Source organism: Chiloscyllium plagiosum, unplaced genomic scaffold, assembly GCF_037043375.1.
Source record: "Chiloscyllium plagiosum isolate Xiang-an unplaced genomic scaffold, Cpla_swu_hap1 HiC_scaffold_4, whole genome shotgun sequence".
In the NCBI taxonomy this organism is placed as follows: domain Eukaryota; kingdom Metazoa; phylum Chordata; class Chondrichthyes; order Orectolobiformes; family Hemiscylliidae; genus Chiloscyllium; species Chiloscyllium plagiosum.
Window position 1 is genome coordinate 110,136,988 of NW_028270142.1, and position 19,570 is coordinate 110,156,557.

Consider the following 19,570-nt stretch of genomic DNA (forward strand, 5'->3'; position numbering starts at 1 on the left):
TTACCTTTGATGATGCCCTGCTTTCTATACTGCTGTGAATGACAATCTGACCCTCACATCCAATGACAAGGTCATCAATAGTCATGGGCAGCGTGCTTTCACAGGGGGGTCGCAGGGTCCGCATGAATTGACCTCGTCGAATTGTATGTACAATGACTGTGCCATCCTGTAAAAGGGGAAAAGGTTTAAGAATTGTAAAATTATTTGGTAATTATTTACCTCAGGATACTTGACGTTTGTTGAAATGTAGAAAATGTAACAAGAGGCTATTCAGTCCATTGAATTGTTCAATGCAGGCCACCATCAAACCAATACCAGAACAATGAGAAAAGGAAGATGCAGCACCAATGCTGCTGTCACAGCTAAGACATATCCTAAACCGAATATGGCAATTTCTAGTCTCAAGTGGCGAATCTGTTATATCAATCATAGCTTAGTTGGGAGTACGAGTGCCTCTTAAGTCAGAAGGTTTTGGGTACAAATCGCTCTCCATCAATGTCAGAATAGAGTTTTGAACATAAGCCAGAGAGTGCTGCACCACTGGAGGTATCACCTTTTGGATGAAGTGTTCAACAGAGCACTGATCTACGACATGATCAATATAAAAGATTTCTTGGCACCAGCTTAAAGAATAGGGGGCAATTTTCCTCCGGTATCTATATTTATCCCTTAAATCGACATTATAAAAGCAGATTTGTTCGCTATTGTCACATTATTGTTTGTAGGAGCTTGTTGTGCAAACTGTGTTTCGGGTTCCCCTACACTGAAACCGTGATGGCACTGAGCCCCTTAGCAATAACAGGAATGGAATGGCAAAGCAGTTCTGTTGTGAAACTACTTTAATTAGATTGAAGTCAGAACAAATCAATTAAACTACTTGTAAACTACAACAAGAAGCTCAGTCTAACATGGCCTTTATACTTACTGTATTAGCCCTGGATGGATAAGCATGCCAATTATCTTACTGCTTTTGAACTTCTGTCTCAAACTTCTCTATTCTCCTTTCTTTAAAAAACTTGTTAACAGGATATGGCATCATTTATTGTCCATCTCTAATTGGCCTTGAACTCAATAGCACGCATGGCCATTTCAGAGCCAACCACATTGCTGTGGGCTCAAAGTCACAAGACCAGGCAAGGATGGCATATTTCCTTTCCTGAAGGATATTTGTGAACCAGGTGGGCTTTTATGACAGTTGACAATTCTTCTAATTCCAAATTTATTTTTAAATAAATTCTAATTTTACCATTTGCTTTGGTGAAATTCAAATCCATGTCCCCTGAATTTTGTCAGTATTCACATTTGAAAAGGGTAATGTTGGTGCCCTTTTGGAATATGGGGATGGAAGTTACTAGATTAGATGGGATTGCAGTTAACAAAGAGGAAGCTTTAGCAATTTTGGAAAATCTGAAAATAGATAAGACCTCTGCGCCGGATGGGATTTATCCTCTATTCTCTGGGAAGCTAGGGAGGAGATTGCAGAGCCTTTGGTTTTGATCTTTATGTTATCACTGTCAACAGGAGTAGTGCCAGAAGACTGGAGGATAGGAAATATTGTTCCCTTGTTTAAGGAGGAGTCTCGGGACAACCCTGGTAATTATAGACCGGTGAGCCTTACATAGGTTGTGGGTAAAGTGTTGGAAAAGGTTATAAGAGAGAGGATTTATAATCATCTGGAAAGGAATAATTTGATGTTTTGTGAAGGGTAGGTCGTGCATAACTAACCTTATTGAGTTCTTCGAGAAGGTGACAAACAAGGTGGATGAAGGTAAAGCGGTTGATATGGTGTATATGGACTTCAATAAAACATTAGATGAGGTTCCACATGGTAGGCTATTGCACAAAATAGAGTTTCGGGATTGAATGTGATTTAAAGGTTTGGAACAGAAATTGGCAGAGGGTGATGGTTGATGGGAAATGTTCATCCTGGAGCTCAGTTACCAGTAGTGTGCTACAAGGATCTGTTTTGGGGCCACTGTTGTGTGTGTCATTTTATAAATGATTTGGATGTAGGCGTTGAAGGATGGGTTAGTAAATTTGCGGATGACACTAAGGCAGAGTTGTGGATAGCGCTGAAGGATGTCGTCGGTTACAGAGGGACATAGAAAAGATACAGAGCTGGGATGAGAAGTGACAAATGGAGTTTAATGCGGAAAAGTGTTAGGAAGTTCACTTCGGTAGTGGTAGCAGGAATGCAGAGTACTGGGCTCATGGTAAAATTCTTGGCAGTGTAGATGAACAGAGATCTCAGTGTCCAGGTGCATAAATCCCTGAAAGTTGCCACCCAGGTTGATTGGCTTGTTAAGAAGGCATATGGTGTGTTGGTGTTTATTGGTAGGGGGATTAAGTTTCAGAGCCACGAGGTCATGCTTCAGCTGTACAAGACATTGGTAAGGCCACACCTGGAGTATTGCGTATAGTTCTGGTCACCACATTATAGGAAGGACGTAGAAGTTTTGCAAAGGATTCAGAAGAGATTTACTAGTATGTTGCCTGGTATGGAAGGAAAGGCTGAGGGAACGGAGGCTTTTTTCATTGGAGAGAAGGTTGAGAGGTGACCTAATCGAGACGTATAAGATAATCAGAGGGTTAGATAGGGTGGACAGTGAGAGCCTTTTTCCTCAGATGGTGATGGTTTGCACGAGGGAACACAGCTTTAAACTGAGGGGTGAGAGATTTAGGACAGATATCAGGGGTTGTTTCTTTACTCGTAGTAGGGACGTGGAATGGCCTGTCTGCAACAGTAGTAGACTCGCTGACATTAAGAGCATTTAAATGGGCAATGGATGTACATATAGTTAATAATGGAACGGTGCAGGTTAGATGGGCATCAGATTAATTTCACAGGTCGGCACAACATCGAGGGCCGAAGGGCATGTATTGTGCTGTAACGTTCTATGATCTATGAATATTAATCTGGGATGCCAGTTCAGTGAGGTTACTTGTATGACACTGCCTCAACCACCTGAAGAAGGAGCAGCGCTCCTAAGGCTAGTGCTTCTAAATAAACCTGTTAGACTATAGCCTGGTGTGTGTGATTTTTAACGTTGTCCTTCTCTATTTGGTTTTGGATTTTCTCTACCATATGGATTTGTTCAATTGGGTGACTTTTATCCGCACTCTTATCCAATGAACTCATCTCATTGTGCAATCATATATTCCCATAGTCATAGTGCCCCAAGGATACTTTCCTTAATCAACCAGTTAGAAATTACATGAACATGCTAAACATGTTTTCCTGCAATCATTCTTCTGCTTTCATCTCTATTTCAAGGTTGCTATCACTGCTATTACTGTTTTCACAAGCTTCAATTTTCCTGCCTTCAACCAACACAAACCTCGTTCATGGTCTCAGCCTGTAGGTGATGGCAGCAGACTGATCCTGCTCAGCTTAACATCGGAAATACTACATTACAGCAACCCAATTAATAATCCTCCCCTACTCCCAATCAGCCACACTGTGGAAGATTCACCTTAGACCCCGATACTGCCATGTCAAGCTCAGTACTGATGGCCACACACGTGACTGTGTCATCATGTCCGTAGAGGACCTGCACTGGCTTCTGAGCCAAACCACAAGCAAATCCACCCTGAAAAAAAAACACAAAAGATGAATGAACTGGCGCATTTCATGAACAAACAATAATTCATTTCTTAAACTATTTCAACCCACTAGACGATTTACGTTACCCATGGCTCAACAGCTGTACTCTCATTCGGATTCAGAAAATAAAGGGTTCTAGTCACATGTATGATACTTAAGGATAAAACAACCTGACAGTCCAGTCCAGCATGATATATACTGCAGTCTTTCAGATGAGACGTCAAACCGATACCTTGCTTCCCATCTCAGGTTATATAAAAATCCTTTGACATAACTTTGAGGTAAGGCTGTGTCTTGATCAACATCCCTTAAGCAACATATCATCCAGAAATATTTGCACCTCAGGCCTTACTATTGTATTGTTAGGCTGAAAGTACCTATTGGGTTCTTTAAGGGCTGATTAAAATGTTTACAAGACGACAAACACACTTCAAAAGAATGTAGGCATGGACTATTTTCTAAACAGTGAGAAAATTCATAAAGCCAAAGTACAAAGGGATCTAAGAGTGCTAGTCCAAGATTCTATAAAGGTTGACTTGCGGGTTGAGTCCGTGGTTAAGAAAGCAAATGTAATGTTGTCATTTATCTCAAGAGGGTTGGAATGTAAAAGCAGCAATGTGTTACTGAGACTTTATAAAGCTCTGGTTAGGCCCCATTTAGAATACTGTGTCCAGGAAGGACATACTAGCACTGGAATGTGTCCAGTGGAGATTCATATGGATGATGCCTGGAATGGTAGGCCTAACATACAAAGTGTGGCTGAGGATCCTGGGACTCATTTGAGTTTAGAAGGTTGAGAGGAGATCGAACAGAAACTTACAAGATAATGCATGGCTTAGAAAGGGTGGACGTTGGGAATTTGTTTCTGTCAGTCGGGGATACTAGGACCCGTGGGCACAGCCTTAGAACTAGAGAGGATCAATTTAAAATGGAACGGAAATGAGGAGACATTTCTTCAGCTGGAGAGTGGTGGGCCTGTGGAATTCATTGCCATGTAGTGCAGTCGAGGCCGGGACGTTAAATGTCTTCAAGGCAGAGATTGATAAATTCTTAATCTCGCAAGGAATTAAGGGATCTGGGGAGAGTGCGATTAAGTGGCATTGAAACGTCCATCAGCCATAATTGAAAGGCAGAGTGGACTCAATGGGCCAAACAGCCTTAATTCCACTCCTGTGTCTTATGGTCTAACATATAGTTAATTAATTCGGTTAAATTACTGAGATAAATGTTAAACAAGTGAGTCTCACACTGCCTTCCTGGTTCATTAGGGACTTGGTAATGACAGCACTTGGAGCTCTACCTCAGATTCCATGAGCCAGGTCTCGCAAATCCCAGCCCAGTGGTGGATGCCCAATGAATGGGGCAAAGATCCCAATATTAATCCTAATTTGAATCTCATGTAACATGCTGTATCACTATTTACAGTACTTTCAGCACTTTTCCACACATTATTTTATGCAGAAACAAGTTGAAAAACATCTCCTGTTGGTTCCTCATTAACCACACAATATTCTGTCTTCCACCCAGACAAAGCCATGCAGTTACTTCCAAGCCAAAACAGACTGTTTTTAAACCAGGCCTGCTTTCCATGTAGTCTTCCACTTTCTAATTGCTCATTGTCATGTCCAATTAACCCTTAATGATTCACTCATAACAATCTAGTTTGGAGATATTAATTTTAAGTCCAACATTACAACAGTAGATAATTTGTTTTACTCAACCTATCCTGAAATGTTACAATATTCTGGAACAGGGAGACTTTTTTGCTAACTTACGTCTGTTGACTTAAGACAGTTTAAAAAGTGTGGCATCCAGGCTTTCCTTAAATGGCTTTAAGGATGTTGGAATGCTGACCACTGATTAATTCTTCTAAATCTGCAACTGCTCAAGTCCAATTATTCCACATGGCAACACAAATACATTACATTACCTACAAGGAAACATTACCATGTGACTGCACCAATGAATAAAAGGAGCCCAAAGAAACCAGAAAGTGGTTTGGCACTCCTGAAACGTGCAAGTGTTTGAAAAAAAATTGTGTCCTGATCATCATCAAACAGCACTTAGAAGCACTGAGAGTATCAAGGGTACTGAATGTATGATTGGGAGGAGACTTTGATGTCCATTACCAAGAGTGGCTCAGTAGCTGGCATCACTACTGACTGAACGTGACAAGTCCTCAAAGATATTGTTGAGGACTTATAAAGTCAATGGTAGGGCCTTGGGAATGTTGCCAAACAAAGATGCAGTTGCATAGTTCCTTGGAAGTGGAGTGGCAAGTAGATAGGGTGGTCAAGGTGATGTTTGGCATGCTTGCCTTCATTGGTCAGTGCATTAAGTCGAGGAGTTGAGACATCATGTTGCAGCTGTACATGACATTGGTAAGGCCACTTTTGGAATTCTATGTTCAATTCTGGTTTCCCTGCAAAAGGAGAAGTATTATTAAACTTGAAAGGGTTCAGAAAAGATTTTCAAGGATGTGGATTGTTGAATAGGCTGGAACTGTTTTCCCCTGGAGCGTCAGAGGCTGAGGGGTGACCTTATAGAAGTTTAGAAAATCATAAGGGGTATGGACAGGGTGAATAGCCAAGGTCTTTTTCCCCAGTCCAAACTAGAGAGCATAGGTTTAAGGTGAGAGGGGAAAGATGTAAAAGATGTTAGGGACAACATTTTCATGCAGAGAATATAGTGTGTTGCCAGAGGAGATGGTAGAGGTGGGTACGTGAATAGGAAGGGTTGAGCGAGATATGAGCTAATTGCTGGCAAATGGGATGAGATTATTTAAGGATATCTGATCAGTGTGGACGAGATGGACCAAAGGGTCTGGTTCCGTGATGTACAACTCCATGACACACAGACTATGACAAGTAAGCACATTTGAGAATAAGCTACTTGATCTCAATAATCTAGCTGCTACAGATTATTCTGCCCATAAGGATACTGTTAGGAGTGAACATTGCTCAGTTCTGGACTGTGAAAACAAAGACCTATCTTCTCATGAAGGATTCCATCCATCATGTTTCACTGTATCATCATAATGCAAAAAACTGGGCATCCTTGTAGTTCTGAGAACCATCCACTGCAGAATGATCAAGCCCCAGTACATGCCTTATTCTACCATCCAAAATTCCAGATTCAATGAGGTGTGGAAAAACATGCAGAAGAGCAACAGGCATACCTAAAAATACGGTTTCAAACTAGAGATGTTACAACAAAAGACTAAATACACAATAAACAGTAGAAAAAGCATGCTCTAGATTAATGCTTTCGCTAATGAATTAGAAAAGGATCTGAATTTGCTGGACCTCAATACATTTTTGACTTATGTAAAAGATCTTAAATTAGAGAAATTCCCACTGGTCACTCCTGTGACATGCCCAAGATGAGATGGGGAAATGAACTGGGATACTGAGAGCCAACCGTAGTCCTATCCTATCACTGTATGGTCATCCCATTCAACACACTTCCACAAATTCATTCTTCTCACTTGTGGTGCACCCCTAAGGGCATCTTACTTGTTGGATGACCTGCCACACTATGCATGTAGTGTCTCTTGATCCAGAGATGAGATAGGTACCGCAATGATCCAAGGCCAGGCATGTCACAATATCTAGGGGGAATAAAAGTAATGATTAACAGTGATGGTAGAAAACATATTGGAATCATTACTCAAGGAAGAAAGAACATTTAGAAAAGAAAAATGTATGAACAAATAGTCACCCAGGATTCCAAAACTGAAAATTTTGCTTAACCAACCATGTTGAATATTTTCAAGTAACAGAGTAAATAAAAGTATGAAGTAGATGTAATTTTACTGGATTTTCAAATGGCCTTCTATTAGTGCCCCATTATAGACTAATGAATAAGGTCAGAGAATGTGGAGTCAGAGGACAAGTCGAAGAATGGAGATACACGTGAGGAATGTAATAAATTACTGGAAGATATTACAAGTTTTCAGAATGGACAAATAATTGCCAAATTTATTACCGATAAATGTAAAGTACAGGTGCACAAGCCTTTATCTGAAATGCTCGGGACCAGCTGGTTTTCTGAATTCAGAATTTTTTGGATTTCAGATTAAGTGACAGCTTGATGGTGAAATTTTAAAATAATCTTACCGAACAGCAGACTCACTGAGTAAAACAGGCCCTGAGACAGAATTGAGGCCCGTGAGTGCTAGGCCACGCCTCCCCCACATCGCATTTGAGTGACATGCATCAAGTGGGTGTGGAGTTGGGCTAACTGTTTGCACGTCAAAAAACCTTGTTAATGAGAAAAACTTCAAAGAAACCTTCGGATTTCGGAGCTTTTTGGATTTCGGATAAAGGTTCGTCTACCTGTATTATATTTTTGTAAGAAGAATAGGAAAGTGACTTATTACCTTGAACTTGGAAGTTTAGAGTGGAGCAAAAAAAAAGGGATCTTGAAGATCAATCACTAAAATTGTAAGGTGGTTAAAGATATGGAAGTGTTCAATTGGCCACAAACATATTGAATGGTGGGTCAGGCACAACAGGTTAAATTGCCTACTCTTGTTCCCATTTTACCAAGGCCATAAAAAAAACAATCCAAACACTCAACTTTGCTGACAGAGGGTTGGTAAGAGCAATGAAAAGAAAGGAATTTATGATAAACCTGTATTCAACTTTGGTTAGACCACATTTGGAACACTTGATGCAGCTCTGATTGCCATATTATAAAGACAACACAGAGATAGTGCAGAGGGTACACAGAAGATTTACAAAGACCAAAAATGTTTAAATATCCATATCAGGTCAGGATTGATAGGCTGGGTCACATTTCTCTTGAAAAAAGACATTCTGAGGGATGACTTAATACATGCTGCCACTTCCAGGGAAGAGCATAACTGGATGCCGCTGATACAACATAGTCACAGAGAAATTAATGGGAAATTCAGAGGAAACCTCTTCACCAAAAGACTGGTGAAAATATAGAACTAAACAAGGCACTAATTAGACCATTTGGAAAATTTCAGATTCTCCACTTTCCTGCCTTTTCCCTTTACCAACGATTCCAGTACACGCAATCTTGACAACTTCGAAGAATAAGGGCAGCAAATGAAAGGAAATACCGTCATCTGGAAGTTCCTTTTCAAGTCACACACCATTCTGAGGTGGAAATGCAATTCTGTTTCTTTATTGTCACTAAATCAAAATCTTGGAATACCCTTCTTTTTGTATGTGTCTCTAGAGGTTTAAAGGGCACTCAGCATCACCTTCTCAAGTGCAATCAAATAGGCAATGTACAACCAAGCCGTAATGCCTAATCCCATGAAATGATAAACAAAACAGAATCTGCTGAGTCAAGTATCAAAGCAGAAAAGTAGAACAACCGACACTCCATCACTAATCTTTACTGTACCATACAGATGGCACAATACTCTTTACGTACCCAAACTTGGGAAAGTATGGTTCTGGGTGACCATTTCCATTTTCTGTTAGTTTCGATGGGCACAGTTGTTATGAAGGTGTAAGGAGTACTGCATCTTTAGAATTAGAATCCTACAGTGTGGAAAGAGGCCCTTCGGCCCAACAAGTCCACATTGACCCTCTGAAGAGTAACCCACCCAGACCATTCCCCTACCCTATATTTACCCCAACTAATAACCTACACTATGAGCAATTTAGCATGGCCAATTCACCTGACCTACACATCTTTGGATTGTGGGAGGAAACCCACACAGACACGGAGAGAATGTGCAAACTCCACACAGTCACCCAAGGCTGGAATTGAACCCGGGTCCCTGGCTCTATGAGGCAGCATGCCAACCACGGAGCAACCGTTACACCCATGAGGAGAGTTGAAAAGCTAGCAAGGACTTAGAGAAGAACACAGTACTGGAAAATTTAAAATGCAAAATTTGTTAGAACAGCTAGCAGTACCCATGTTGTTATGAGGCAAAAACAAATTCAAATTCGGCCAGTTTAAATTATGCTCCAAGATACCAAACTCCAATCAAGTTTGAACTTAGTATTTTGACAATATTAAAACCAATGAAATCATCAGATGCTCTGGGATATAAAACAGGAAAAAAATTGAACAGTTGAAAGAGAACTGCCAAAAGACCAACAGATGTTGGCTGCTAGTAAGAATTCTCTGAGTGAAGGAGTCTGCACAGAAAAATACAACACCATCTACCTGGAGAGCAAATCTACAGAGGAAGATACAAAGAGAAGATTCAACAGCTGGCTGGTTTTAAAATTTGAATTTTTCGGTAAATCTTAATCGTGGGTTTTATCAGACCAGTATTGGAGAGGGGAAGGTAATAGATAGGTTTAAATAAATGAGTTGTAAATAGTTTTTAGTTAATATTCATGGTTAGGCTAAAAAAAAGTTTTAATTCTTACTTTAAATAGAGGCTTTGGGATAGTTCTCGGCCTCTCAAATTTTCACAGATTACCACATGGGGTAAATCTTTTCTGTGTGTGTTACCCCATGTCCTAACACAGTAAAAGTTATTACAATGATGAAAACTGGATATTACTGACCTATGTGCCTTATGATGTGTCCCGTCACTTTGCCCTTGCTCAGAGATGTAACCCGGAGACTGTTATCCCAGTGGCCGCCACTGAAGAGAAGTTTACCGTCAGGGGAAATGACCAGGATCTTTGGTGATAAATTGACTCCAGGAGCAAATGGGCCTGACAAGAAGCGCTGAGACCTGAAGAAATAGTCATAACAGAATGAGTAAAATATGGTAAATTATTTAATGATCTTTAATGTTCTGGAATTGTGAAGTCTGGAGACCTTCCATAATAATTTTCAAGATGATGTCAATTTTCAAGCACAGCATGTATTAAAGGGGACAACACTCTATGAGATGGTGCAGAAAAAAGGGACAGCAACTCTAAGGGGCAGTATGTCAAAAGGATAGCGTAATAAATGGGACTAACGCTCGAGGTCAGTGACTCTAGGGGACAATAGTACATATAACAATACAGCGCAGAACAGGCCCTTTGGCTCTCGATGTTGCGCCGACCTGTGAGCTATTCTCAGCTCGTCTCCCTATACTATCCCAAAATCATCCATGTACTTATCTAAGGATTGTTTAAATCTCCCTAGGTGTGGCTGAGTTACCTACATTAGCAGGTAGGGCATTCCACGTCCTTGCCACTCTCTGCGTAAAGAACCTGCCTCTGATATCTGTCTTAAATCTATCACCCCTCAATTTGTAGTTATGCCCCCTCGTACAAGCTGACGTCACCATCCTAGGAAAAATATTTGTGCTGTCTACCCTATCTAATCCCCTGCTCATCTTGTATGTCTCTATCAAATCCCCTCTTAGCCTTCTTCTTGCCAATGAGAACAGGTTCAAGTCTCTCAGCCTTTCCTCATAAGAACTTCCCTCCAGACTAGGCAACATCCTGGTAAATCAACGTGTTAAAGGGGACAGTAACTCTCAGGGTTAGTTTATTAACGGGTCACTAACTCTAAGCAACAGTGTAGTAAAAGTGTCGGTTATTCTAAGTGTCAATGTTTCAAAAGGGATAGCAACTCTAGTGGCCAATGTATTAAAGGGGACAGCAACTCTAAAGGGACAGTTGTTAAAGGAGATAGTAACTAAGGGACAATATGTGGTAAAGGGGACAGTAGTCTTGGTATCAGTGTTTTAAAGGAGACAATAACTCTCCTTTTGTTATAAGGAGAAAGTGAGGTCTGCAGATGCTGGAGATCAGAGCTGAAAATGTGTTGCTGGAAAAGCGCAGCAGGTCAGGCAGCATCCAGGGAACAGGAGAATTGACGTTAAGGGCAATTTCCTGAAGAAGGGCTTATGCCCGAAACGTCGATTCTCCTGTTCCCTGGATGCTGCCTGACCTGCTGTGCTTTTCCAGCAACACATTTTCAGCTTTTGTTATAGGGGAAAGTGATCCAGTAATGTGAGAGTTTTTCAAAGAAGATAGTAACCTTAGACATCATGGTATAAGTATTCCACGTTTAGTTTGAATAGTAATGGAGTTAGTGACTTTAAAACGATCAAACGATCCTTTGAAAGAGTCTTTAAAAGATTACATAAATTCTGAGTCAAGGTGAAATTATTTTGATCATGGAACTAAACAAAATCTTATAAATTGCACTTACTTGGCATTGGAGACATTTTGATCTCGTGTGAAGGTGAAGTAGTTGGAAATGTTTTTGTCATATGGCAGCCAGCCATGAGTTCCTATCAACCCATTCGCACTCACTGTGACCTGGGAGAAACAGAGTGGTGTGTTCACAATCAGAAGGATGATAATAATATCTGAGATATAAAGTTTGAATATTCCATTTCACAACCACAGCTGACCATTATTACAGAGACCAAAGGCCCACTAGTCAAGTGGGTGGATAATTGTAATCAGCCAAGTGATTTACTTCAATGTTATACATCGATTCTTCCACCTTTCATTTTGGCTTGTTCTTCTGAGTAATTGACAAGATCACTCAATGAGGTGCTTTTTGTAAAAAAAAAAAATATGTAGATTGAACACGATGATGTTATGGAGTCATGATTGCTCTTTGTTTTTAAAAACCTCTGGCCTGAGCAGGGAAGCTACTACAACACTTTCACCAAATGAAGTGAGTGGGAAGACGACCCAGGATTACTATTTAATAACTGTCAGCTCATTAAACTGGTTCAGAATCAGACTTCTGCCACTCATGAGAGGAAGTCCCATCTCCAATTACACGTGGCCAATGTGGGACTGCAGGCATTCTCTAAAGAGGAGGAGTCAGAAAGCTGGAGGATTCATCAACGCCTGTCAGCACAGGGTCACACGTTTGGTGGTGGTGAGGGGGGTGCGGTGGTTAAGACTGTGTGTTGTGGCGATGAGGTGGGATGTCTCCATTTGGAAGAGGGTGTCCAAAGAGGAGGGAACCACTCAGCTCACAGAATGATCAGCAGGTTTATTACATAGCACGGTTACCTCCCACCACTAAGAGTGGTGAACCCAATTGGTCAGAGGCGTGGCTGGTAAAATACAAACTAGAGACCTGCATTACATGTCAACCATCCTCTGGACATGATTTGGGGTGAGGGTGAGTTGGGCGTGTGCATAACATTCCATGTTTTATTTCAAATTTGCTTCAGTTAGTGAAAAATGGGCTGCAAAATGCGTTGGCATAAAAATAAGTTATGAAAGACGTGATAATAAATACAAGCTCTTCCTTCCTTATTGAAACTCACAAAGTTTCAAGATCAGATGGGAAGAATTTCTGTGAACTGATTGGTGCAGATTTGGGCAATCCTGAATCTAGTGGTCACTTTGATTTATCCTGTTTCCCTCATTCTATTTCTTCAGAAAAGCATTAACCCTGGGATTAGTTTGAATGCAGTTTTGGGTATGTTGGCTCAGATCTTCCAATTGGAAGAACATCGTTGGAGCAAGATACCCCGAATGATAGAGTATGTAACTTGCATGGAAAGTCTAAACTTCTGATGGGCAATTACTCTGCATCTATAAACTTCATAAAAGTTTACAGCCCTGAGGTAGAGTCACAGACTTCAGAGAGCACATTCTTACTGGTGTACTTCAATATGTATCTAAGAAAAAGGGGAAAAACAAATTTTAAACCTTTTTTTGTCCTGGGTAACATTAAAACCAAACCCCCAAAACTCGATTTGCCCTCTCAATACCTGATGTAAGTTGACCTGAACCCCCCTCACAAACATGATGCCTTACCCAGCCTGATAATCTCTGACCCAACTGCCCACCTCAATCAGACCCAATGCTGCTCAGACTCCATCACCAATCCACCCTACCGTCCTGCGCTACTCATCTGTCACCTTCTCCCACCATCTACTAAACCTACACACTTACTTTCTCTCAAGTCACATTTCTCAGAAGGCCAATATCAGACGTTCTGGCTGATGCTAGGAGCTTCTGGACAAGGTAAGTAAAATGAGCAAAGTGGCAATCTGACTGTGATTTCCACTCCCCAGAAGTTTCAGTCATATATTTCTTTAGTCATATTTTAGCCCATACTGTTACTTTAAGCACTTTTATTTACTTGTGGGACATGTACATCGCTTGATGGCCAGCATTTTTTGCCTGCCCCAGCTGTTCTAAAACTGGGTGGCTTGCTAGGCCATATTAAAGGGCAGTTGAGAGTCATCCGCATTGCCATGGGTCTGGAGTGACATGTAGGCCAGACTAGGAGAGGATGGCAGAGTTCCTACCCAGATAATTTTCTTCTCTAACAATTGTCTATGGTTTCACAGTCAGCAGCAGATTCTTAATTCAAGATTTAAAAAAAATTTAATTCAAATTCCCACCATCTGCCATGGCAGGATTTGAACCTGGGACCCCAGAACATTAGCTGAGTTTCTGGATTAATAGTCTAGCGATAGTATCACCATGCCATCACCTCCCCATTGTGATTGTTTGTGCATGGATTGGACTTACTTTTCCATAAAAGAGAAACTGATGATTTTGTTGTTTTTTGACATTGTCTACTCACCAGAACATATGGAGTTAAATAAGAGTAGGCTTGGTTTGTTGGCACCAAGGCCTGCACTAGTGGAATATCATCGCTGATGCCCTGAAAGACAGATAGGGTTATGAAATAATTTCTACATTCTCTAATAATACATCATATTGGAGAGGCATGAACAACCAAGGACCCTGTTCTGTCCTTGAAGATTCTTTTGTAAATTACATCAAGCATTTCTACTCCTTCCTCATACTGAAGACATTTTCTCAACTCAAGAACAACACAGGAGCAGGAGCCGAGAACCTGAGCCATCTCCCATGTGTTGGGCAGAATGATTATAAAAATCTTGCTTCTTTCAATTCTTCAAAAGTCCTATTTATTAATGATTTTCAAAACATTAAGGAAAAGAAGTAGACCATTCAGTTCCCGAATGGCTATTTGTACCTTAACGTATTTCCTTTGCTCCATACCTTTTGTTAGCCACACATAATAAAAACATATTTAATCTATTAAAGTTGACAAGGCACGGACACCGAATGAGATGTATACAAGGATTTTGAAGGAGGTGAGGATAGAAATTACAAGGGCACTGGCTGTAATGTTTTAGTCTTCTGTGGACCCAGGGGCAGTGCCAGAAGTCTGGAGAATTACAAACAATACAGCCTTGATAAAGAAGGTGGAGTTTTTTGAACAGGTAACAGAAAGGGCCAATGAGGGTTAAATTGTTGATGTGGTATACATGGATTTCTGGAAGTAGTTTGGTACAGTGCCACACAACAGACTGGTGGAAAGTTATAGGTCCTGGTATAAAATGGAGCATGGAATACATACAAAATCAGCTGAGTGATTGGAAAGGCTTATTTCAGGCTGAAGGAGGACGGTCAGTATTGGGGCCCTTGCTTTTCCTGATATATATTAATGATCTGTATCTGGGTGTGCAGGGGACAATTTCAAAGTTTGCAGTTGGCATTAAATTTGGAAGAACAGTAATCTGTGAGGAGGGTTGCGCAGATTTTGACAAGTTGCTGGAGTGGGCAGATAGGTGGCGAATGAAGTTCAATGCAAAGAAGTATGAAGTGATGCATTTTGCTAGAGAGAACATTTAAAGACATAAGAAAATAGGGATACAATTCTAAAGGGGGCTCAGGACCAGAGGAATCTAGGTATGTACGTGCACAGATCATTGAAGGTAGTAGGACAGGTGAAAAGAGCAGTTAATAAAGCAAAGTGTTCTTGACTTTATTGATAGAGGTGGACTGCAAGAGCAAGGAACTCATTTTTAACTTGTACAAGATACTCAGATAGAATACAGTGTAACAGTGTGGACATCACATTATAGGATAGATGTAAATACACTGGACAGAGTACAGAAGAGATTTAAGAATGATTCTAGAAATGAGAAACTTTAGTTATAGGATAGATTGATGAAGTTGGGACTGTTCTCCTTGGAGAGAAGGCGGCTGTGAGGAGATTTGTTAGAGGTTTTCAAAATCATGACGGGTTGGATAGAGTGGAAAGGGAGAAGCTGTTTCAGCTTGTCAAAGAAAAAAAATGAGTAAAAGGGCAGAGATTTAAAATGATGTACAAATGAAGCAAGGGTAATATGAGAAAACATGTTTTCACACAGGGAGCAGTTAGAGTACAGAATGCACTGCCTGGAAATAGGGTGGGGGCAGGTTCAATTGAGACATTCAAGAAAGCATTGGATGGTCATTTGGACAGAAGTAGTGTGCAGATTTATGGGAAAAAGGTAAGAAATTGGTAGTAGGTAACAAGCGAAGGCAAAATGGGACAAATGGCCTCCTTCTATACTGTAACAATCCTGTGATTCTGTCAGTCTCAATCTCATAAGAGTCATTTGTCTAGCATTCACAGCTTTTTTTGGAGGAATGAGTTTCTGATCTTGATTAACCTCAGCATGAAAAAAAGGTTTCCAAATTTACTATAAATTATCCAGACACTGTCATTTTTCTTTGATGATCACCTTCTATCCTGATCTCTTTTGATCATAAGTAAAATTCCCACAGTTACACTGTTCAAAATGTTTTTTTATAAGTTTGTTTACTGGTCAATACCAATTACTGAACATCTTTCAGCTCTCTAAAACACAAGAGTTTCTAAATCAAGCAGTACTGAAGCGGTGTTGCATTTTCTCATATTTTGGCAGAGATTTTAAACCACACAAGACTGTATGTGTCTTCCTAGGTGATCATTTATTTAAGATCCTCAGGCACCTATTATAGAAAAGTATTCTCTCAGTGACTTGAATGAAACTTATCCCTTAATCACATTCCGAAACACATTCTCTGGTTATTATTTCAGGGCTGAATGTGGGAGTCTTGCTGTAGTATTTCACTATAACAATGATTCAATGTCAATTGCTCTTCAATGGCTTTGAAACAGTTTGACATATTCTGATGTATTAATATAGTGCGTTTCACAACAAATCTTCCTTTTCACATCATTGAAGAAAATTTGGCCTTATTTATGGCTGAAAAACAAAATACAAAAGGTAGAAGCAAGAACAGTTCCTCAATTGGAAAATCCTAATGAATGACATTTCACAGCATTTATTAACTTTAAACTTAAAGTCTTAAACCATTGAGCATATGTGAGGAGGAGTAAGGAAAAGTGCAGAATAAATTTCCCTCAAAGAATTCAGGATTGAAGGACTTCAGTTACTTGGAGACGGTAGGGATTCTGAAGTTGCTCGCTTTAGAGCGGAAGTAAAGATTGAATACAGGTTTTAAAATTCTGCTGGATCTTGAAGAAAATACTTTTGTAGGAGAGTGATTACAATGTGAACTTGTATTCCATTTATTTATTCACAGAAATGGAAATGGATAGCAAATCGATGGTGCGAAATGTCACTCAGTAGGTCCGTCCAAAAGAGGAAATATCATTTTGCCCCTATCTGCTCGAGCATCATAGCAAGCATTTATTGAGCATCACTAGGGGGAAGTGATGTATATAAATAAATCAAAAAATAATAGAATGACACATTGATGGGGTTAATTGAAGTATGGTTGGAGAAGGTTCTTATGGGGCATGAGCTGCAGCATTGACCAGTTGGGTTGAATGGTCTGTTTCTATGTTGTAAAGTTGATGAAATAAATGGTTTGTGGTAGTGATGGTGGCAATGATGTTGGGGGTGGGGTGGGGTTGGTTGGTTGGGGAGAAGGAGAGAATACCTTGACCTCTGCATTGGGCAGGTAAACTGGTCAACCATTTACCTCAACAAAGAAGGACTTGAGTTGGCCCAAGTGCTCAAAGACATTTGGTGTGGAATCGAATCGTGCTAAGCGCCTGGCAGCATTCTCTGCACTAAGACGTGGAGGATGTGGCTCCTGAAAGAAAGAAAAATCACACACATAGAGGAGTTAGTATGTTACATTGTTAAGGATGAGAATCGTCCTTCCCCAAAGTCCCAACTTTCTTCACTCCTACTAGGATGAGAGAATTGTCCTGTAAGTAGAATGCATCATCATTACCTCTGGAATTCAGAATAGTGAAAAGTGATCTCACTGAGTTGTTTAAGATAATAGAGGCATTGACAGTGTGGGTGCTGACCTTGGACCTGGAATGGATCAAAAATCCATGATAAGGAATTGGCCTATTAAAACTGAATTGAGGAGAAATCTGATTACTCAGACTCTTCTGATTCTTTACAATTCTCTATTCCAGAGGTCTGCTGTTACTTAGCAGTACATTCAGTACTGAAATCCATTTTGAATATGAAGGAAATCAATAATTATGGATATAGGACAGGAAAACTGAGTTCATACAGAAATTCAGCCATGATTTAACTGAATGGTCGAGCAGGCTCAAGTGGTCATCTGGCTTATTCCTGCTCCTGTTTCTTATAACTTCTGCTGAAGGTATTGATTTGCACCACAGAATAGATAATTCCAAATATTCTGAACAAATTGAGAGAAAAACTTTCTCCTGAGCTTAGTCCTGACTGGCCAATTCCTTATCCCAGGATTGTGGCCTTGGTTCTAGGGTCTAGCCAGGGGAAACAGACTCTGAAGTATGCGCTACCTTTCCCAAGTGACCATTCATCAAGTGTCAGATTTAATAGCCATTTTCACTCTTGGACACAAACTATAGACACACAGACACACACTTTGCAGTAAGAATCATGGGATTATGTGAGTTAAGAATGCAGCTAAACTGCATAACTGGTGATAACATGCGAGTCAAATCCCAAGAAACAATTAATTCAACTGCAAATCTGCTTAAGTAGAAATGAGAGTAGGGATATTAAGAACAATATATTAGGATAACTTTTTCTCCTCCAAGAGGTTGGGGATGTTGCTTTGCTTGCCAAAATTAAGCAGTGAACAGATAAACTTACATGGAACTAAACTAATGATGGACTTTATAGTCTGAACTCAAGTTCAAATTAAAGACATTTTATGATGATGAAGAGGCAGGAGCAGAAGTAACCCATCGAATCCACTCTGGCATTCAACAAGATCATAGCTGACTTGATAATCCTCAAATCCACTTTCGTGCATTTTCCCCATAATCCTCGATTCCCTTACTAATTAAAGATCTGTCCTGCTTGGCCTTGAATATACTTAATGATCCAGCCTCTGCAACCCTCAGGTTGAGTGTCTAGGCCAGCACATTGCCCTATGAAGTTGGTCATGGGTCATCTTTCTGCAGGATGGAAGCCTTTGATCTTCAGAGGACAGTTATACAAGCCACATTGACATGGAGTCACTCAGACTAATCAGTACAACAATCCAATAGCTTTACATTCATTTTTACTGCCAGCTATTTTACTTCCAGAATTTTAATAAATTTCATCAGTATAAATATGTTTATTGTTTGATCATTATTATTCAGTGAGATTTGTTCTTAAAATGTCTAGATTCCTAGTCCAGTGGCATAACCATGATCACAGTTCAATAGCTAGGTGAATATTTAAAAATAAGATGACCACTGTTTTGCAGATTCAAAGATAGTTTGAGTTCTCCAATTCATAAAGACCAAGAAAGTTCAAGGTTTGATCAAACCTAACAGGGCTCTTGACCACAACTTCTGCTGAAAACTGAGAGGTTATTTGGTGAGTACAGGGCTGGTGTGACATGGTTGACTAGCCTTCCATTTACAGACTCAAACAAGTGTCACAAATGAGAGGTACTGGGAGTTTGGAAGGGCAAATTGCTTGAAATGAAATGAGACAACCATAAATCAAGAAATAAGGAGCATTAGCTGGAAAAGTAAAGGTATAAGGCAGAAAATAATTTTAAGTGAGCAGTTGAAATGATGAGGGGCTAACAGCATAGTAGGCTATGGAACAAGTGTAGGTAAATAGGATAGTGTAGCTTGGTGTTTGTTGGTCAGCATTGATATGGTGGGCCCAAGGGCCTGTTTCTACGCTGTATGACTGTGACTATGAAAGTAATTTAACTTCATACCTTCAGAAGTTGGCATGGAGTTTGCCCAAAATTACTGATGATTCCTTCTAAAGCTTTCCTTCCAGTTTCATCAGCAATTGCATCCAGATCTACTGCACCTATACAG

The 19,570-nt window shown here is 40.2% G+C and overlaps 1 protein-coding gene across 5 annotated transcripts in view; it reads right to left on the reverse strand.

Moving 5' to 3' along the window:
• nbeal2 (neurobeachin-like 2) overlaps positions 1-19,570 on the reverse strand; it is a 239,977-nt gene that overhangs the window by 8,149 nt on the left and 212,258 nt on the right. For all 5 annotated transcript variants that reach the window (XM_087986597.1, XM_087986596.1, XM_087986593.1 and 2 more), the window contains 8 exons: positions 19,465-19,562; positions 17,269-17,382; positions 14,063-14,143; positions 11,705-11,814; positions 10,114-10,286; positions 7,120-7,214; positions 3,474-3,590; positions 5-166 (listed from right to left, as the gene is read on the reverse strand). In XM_087986597.1, the coding sequence (XP_087842723.1) occupies positions 5-166; positions 3,474-3,590; positions 7,120-7,214; positions 10,114-10,286; positions 11,705-11,814; positions 14,063-14,143; positions 17,269-17,382; positions 19,465-19,562 (950 nt within the window). The remainder of the gene's footprint in view (positions 1-4; positions 167-3,473; positions 3,591-7,119; positions 7,215-10,113; positions 10,287-11,704; positions 11,815-14,062; positions 14,144-17,268; positions 17,383-19,464; positions 19,563-19,570) is intronic.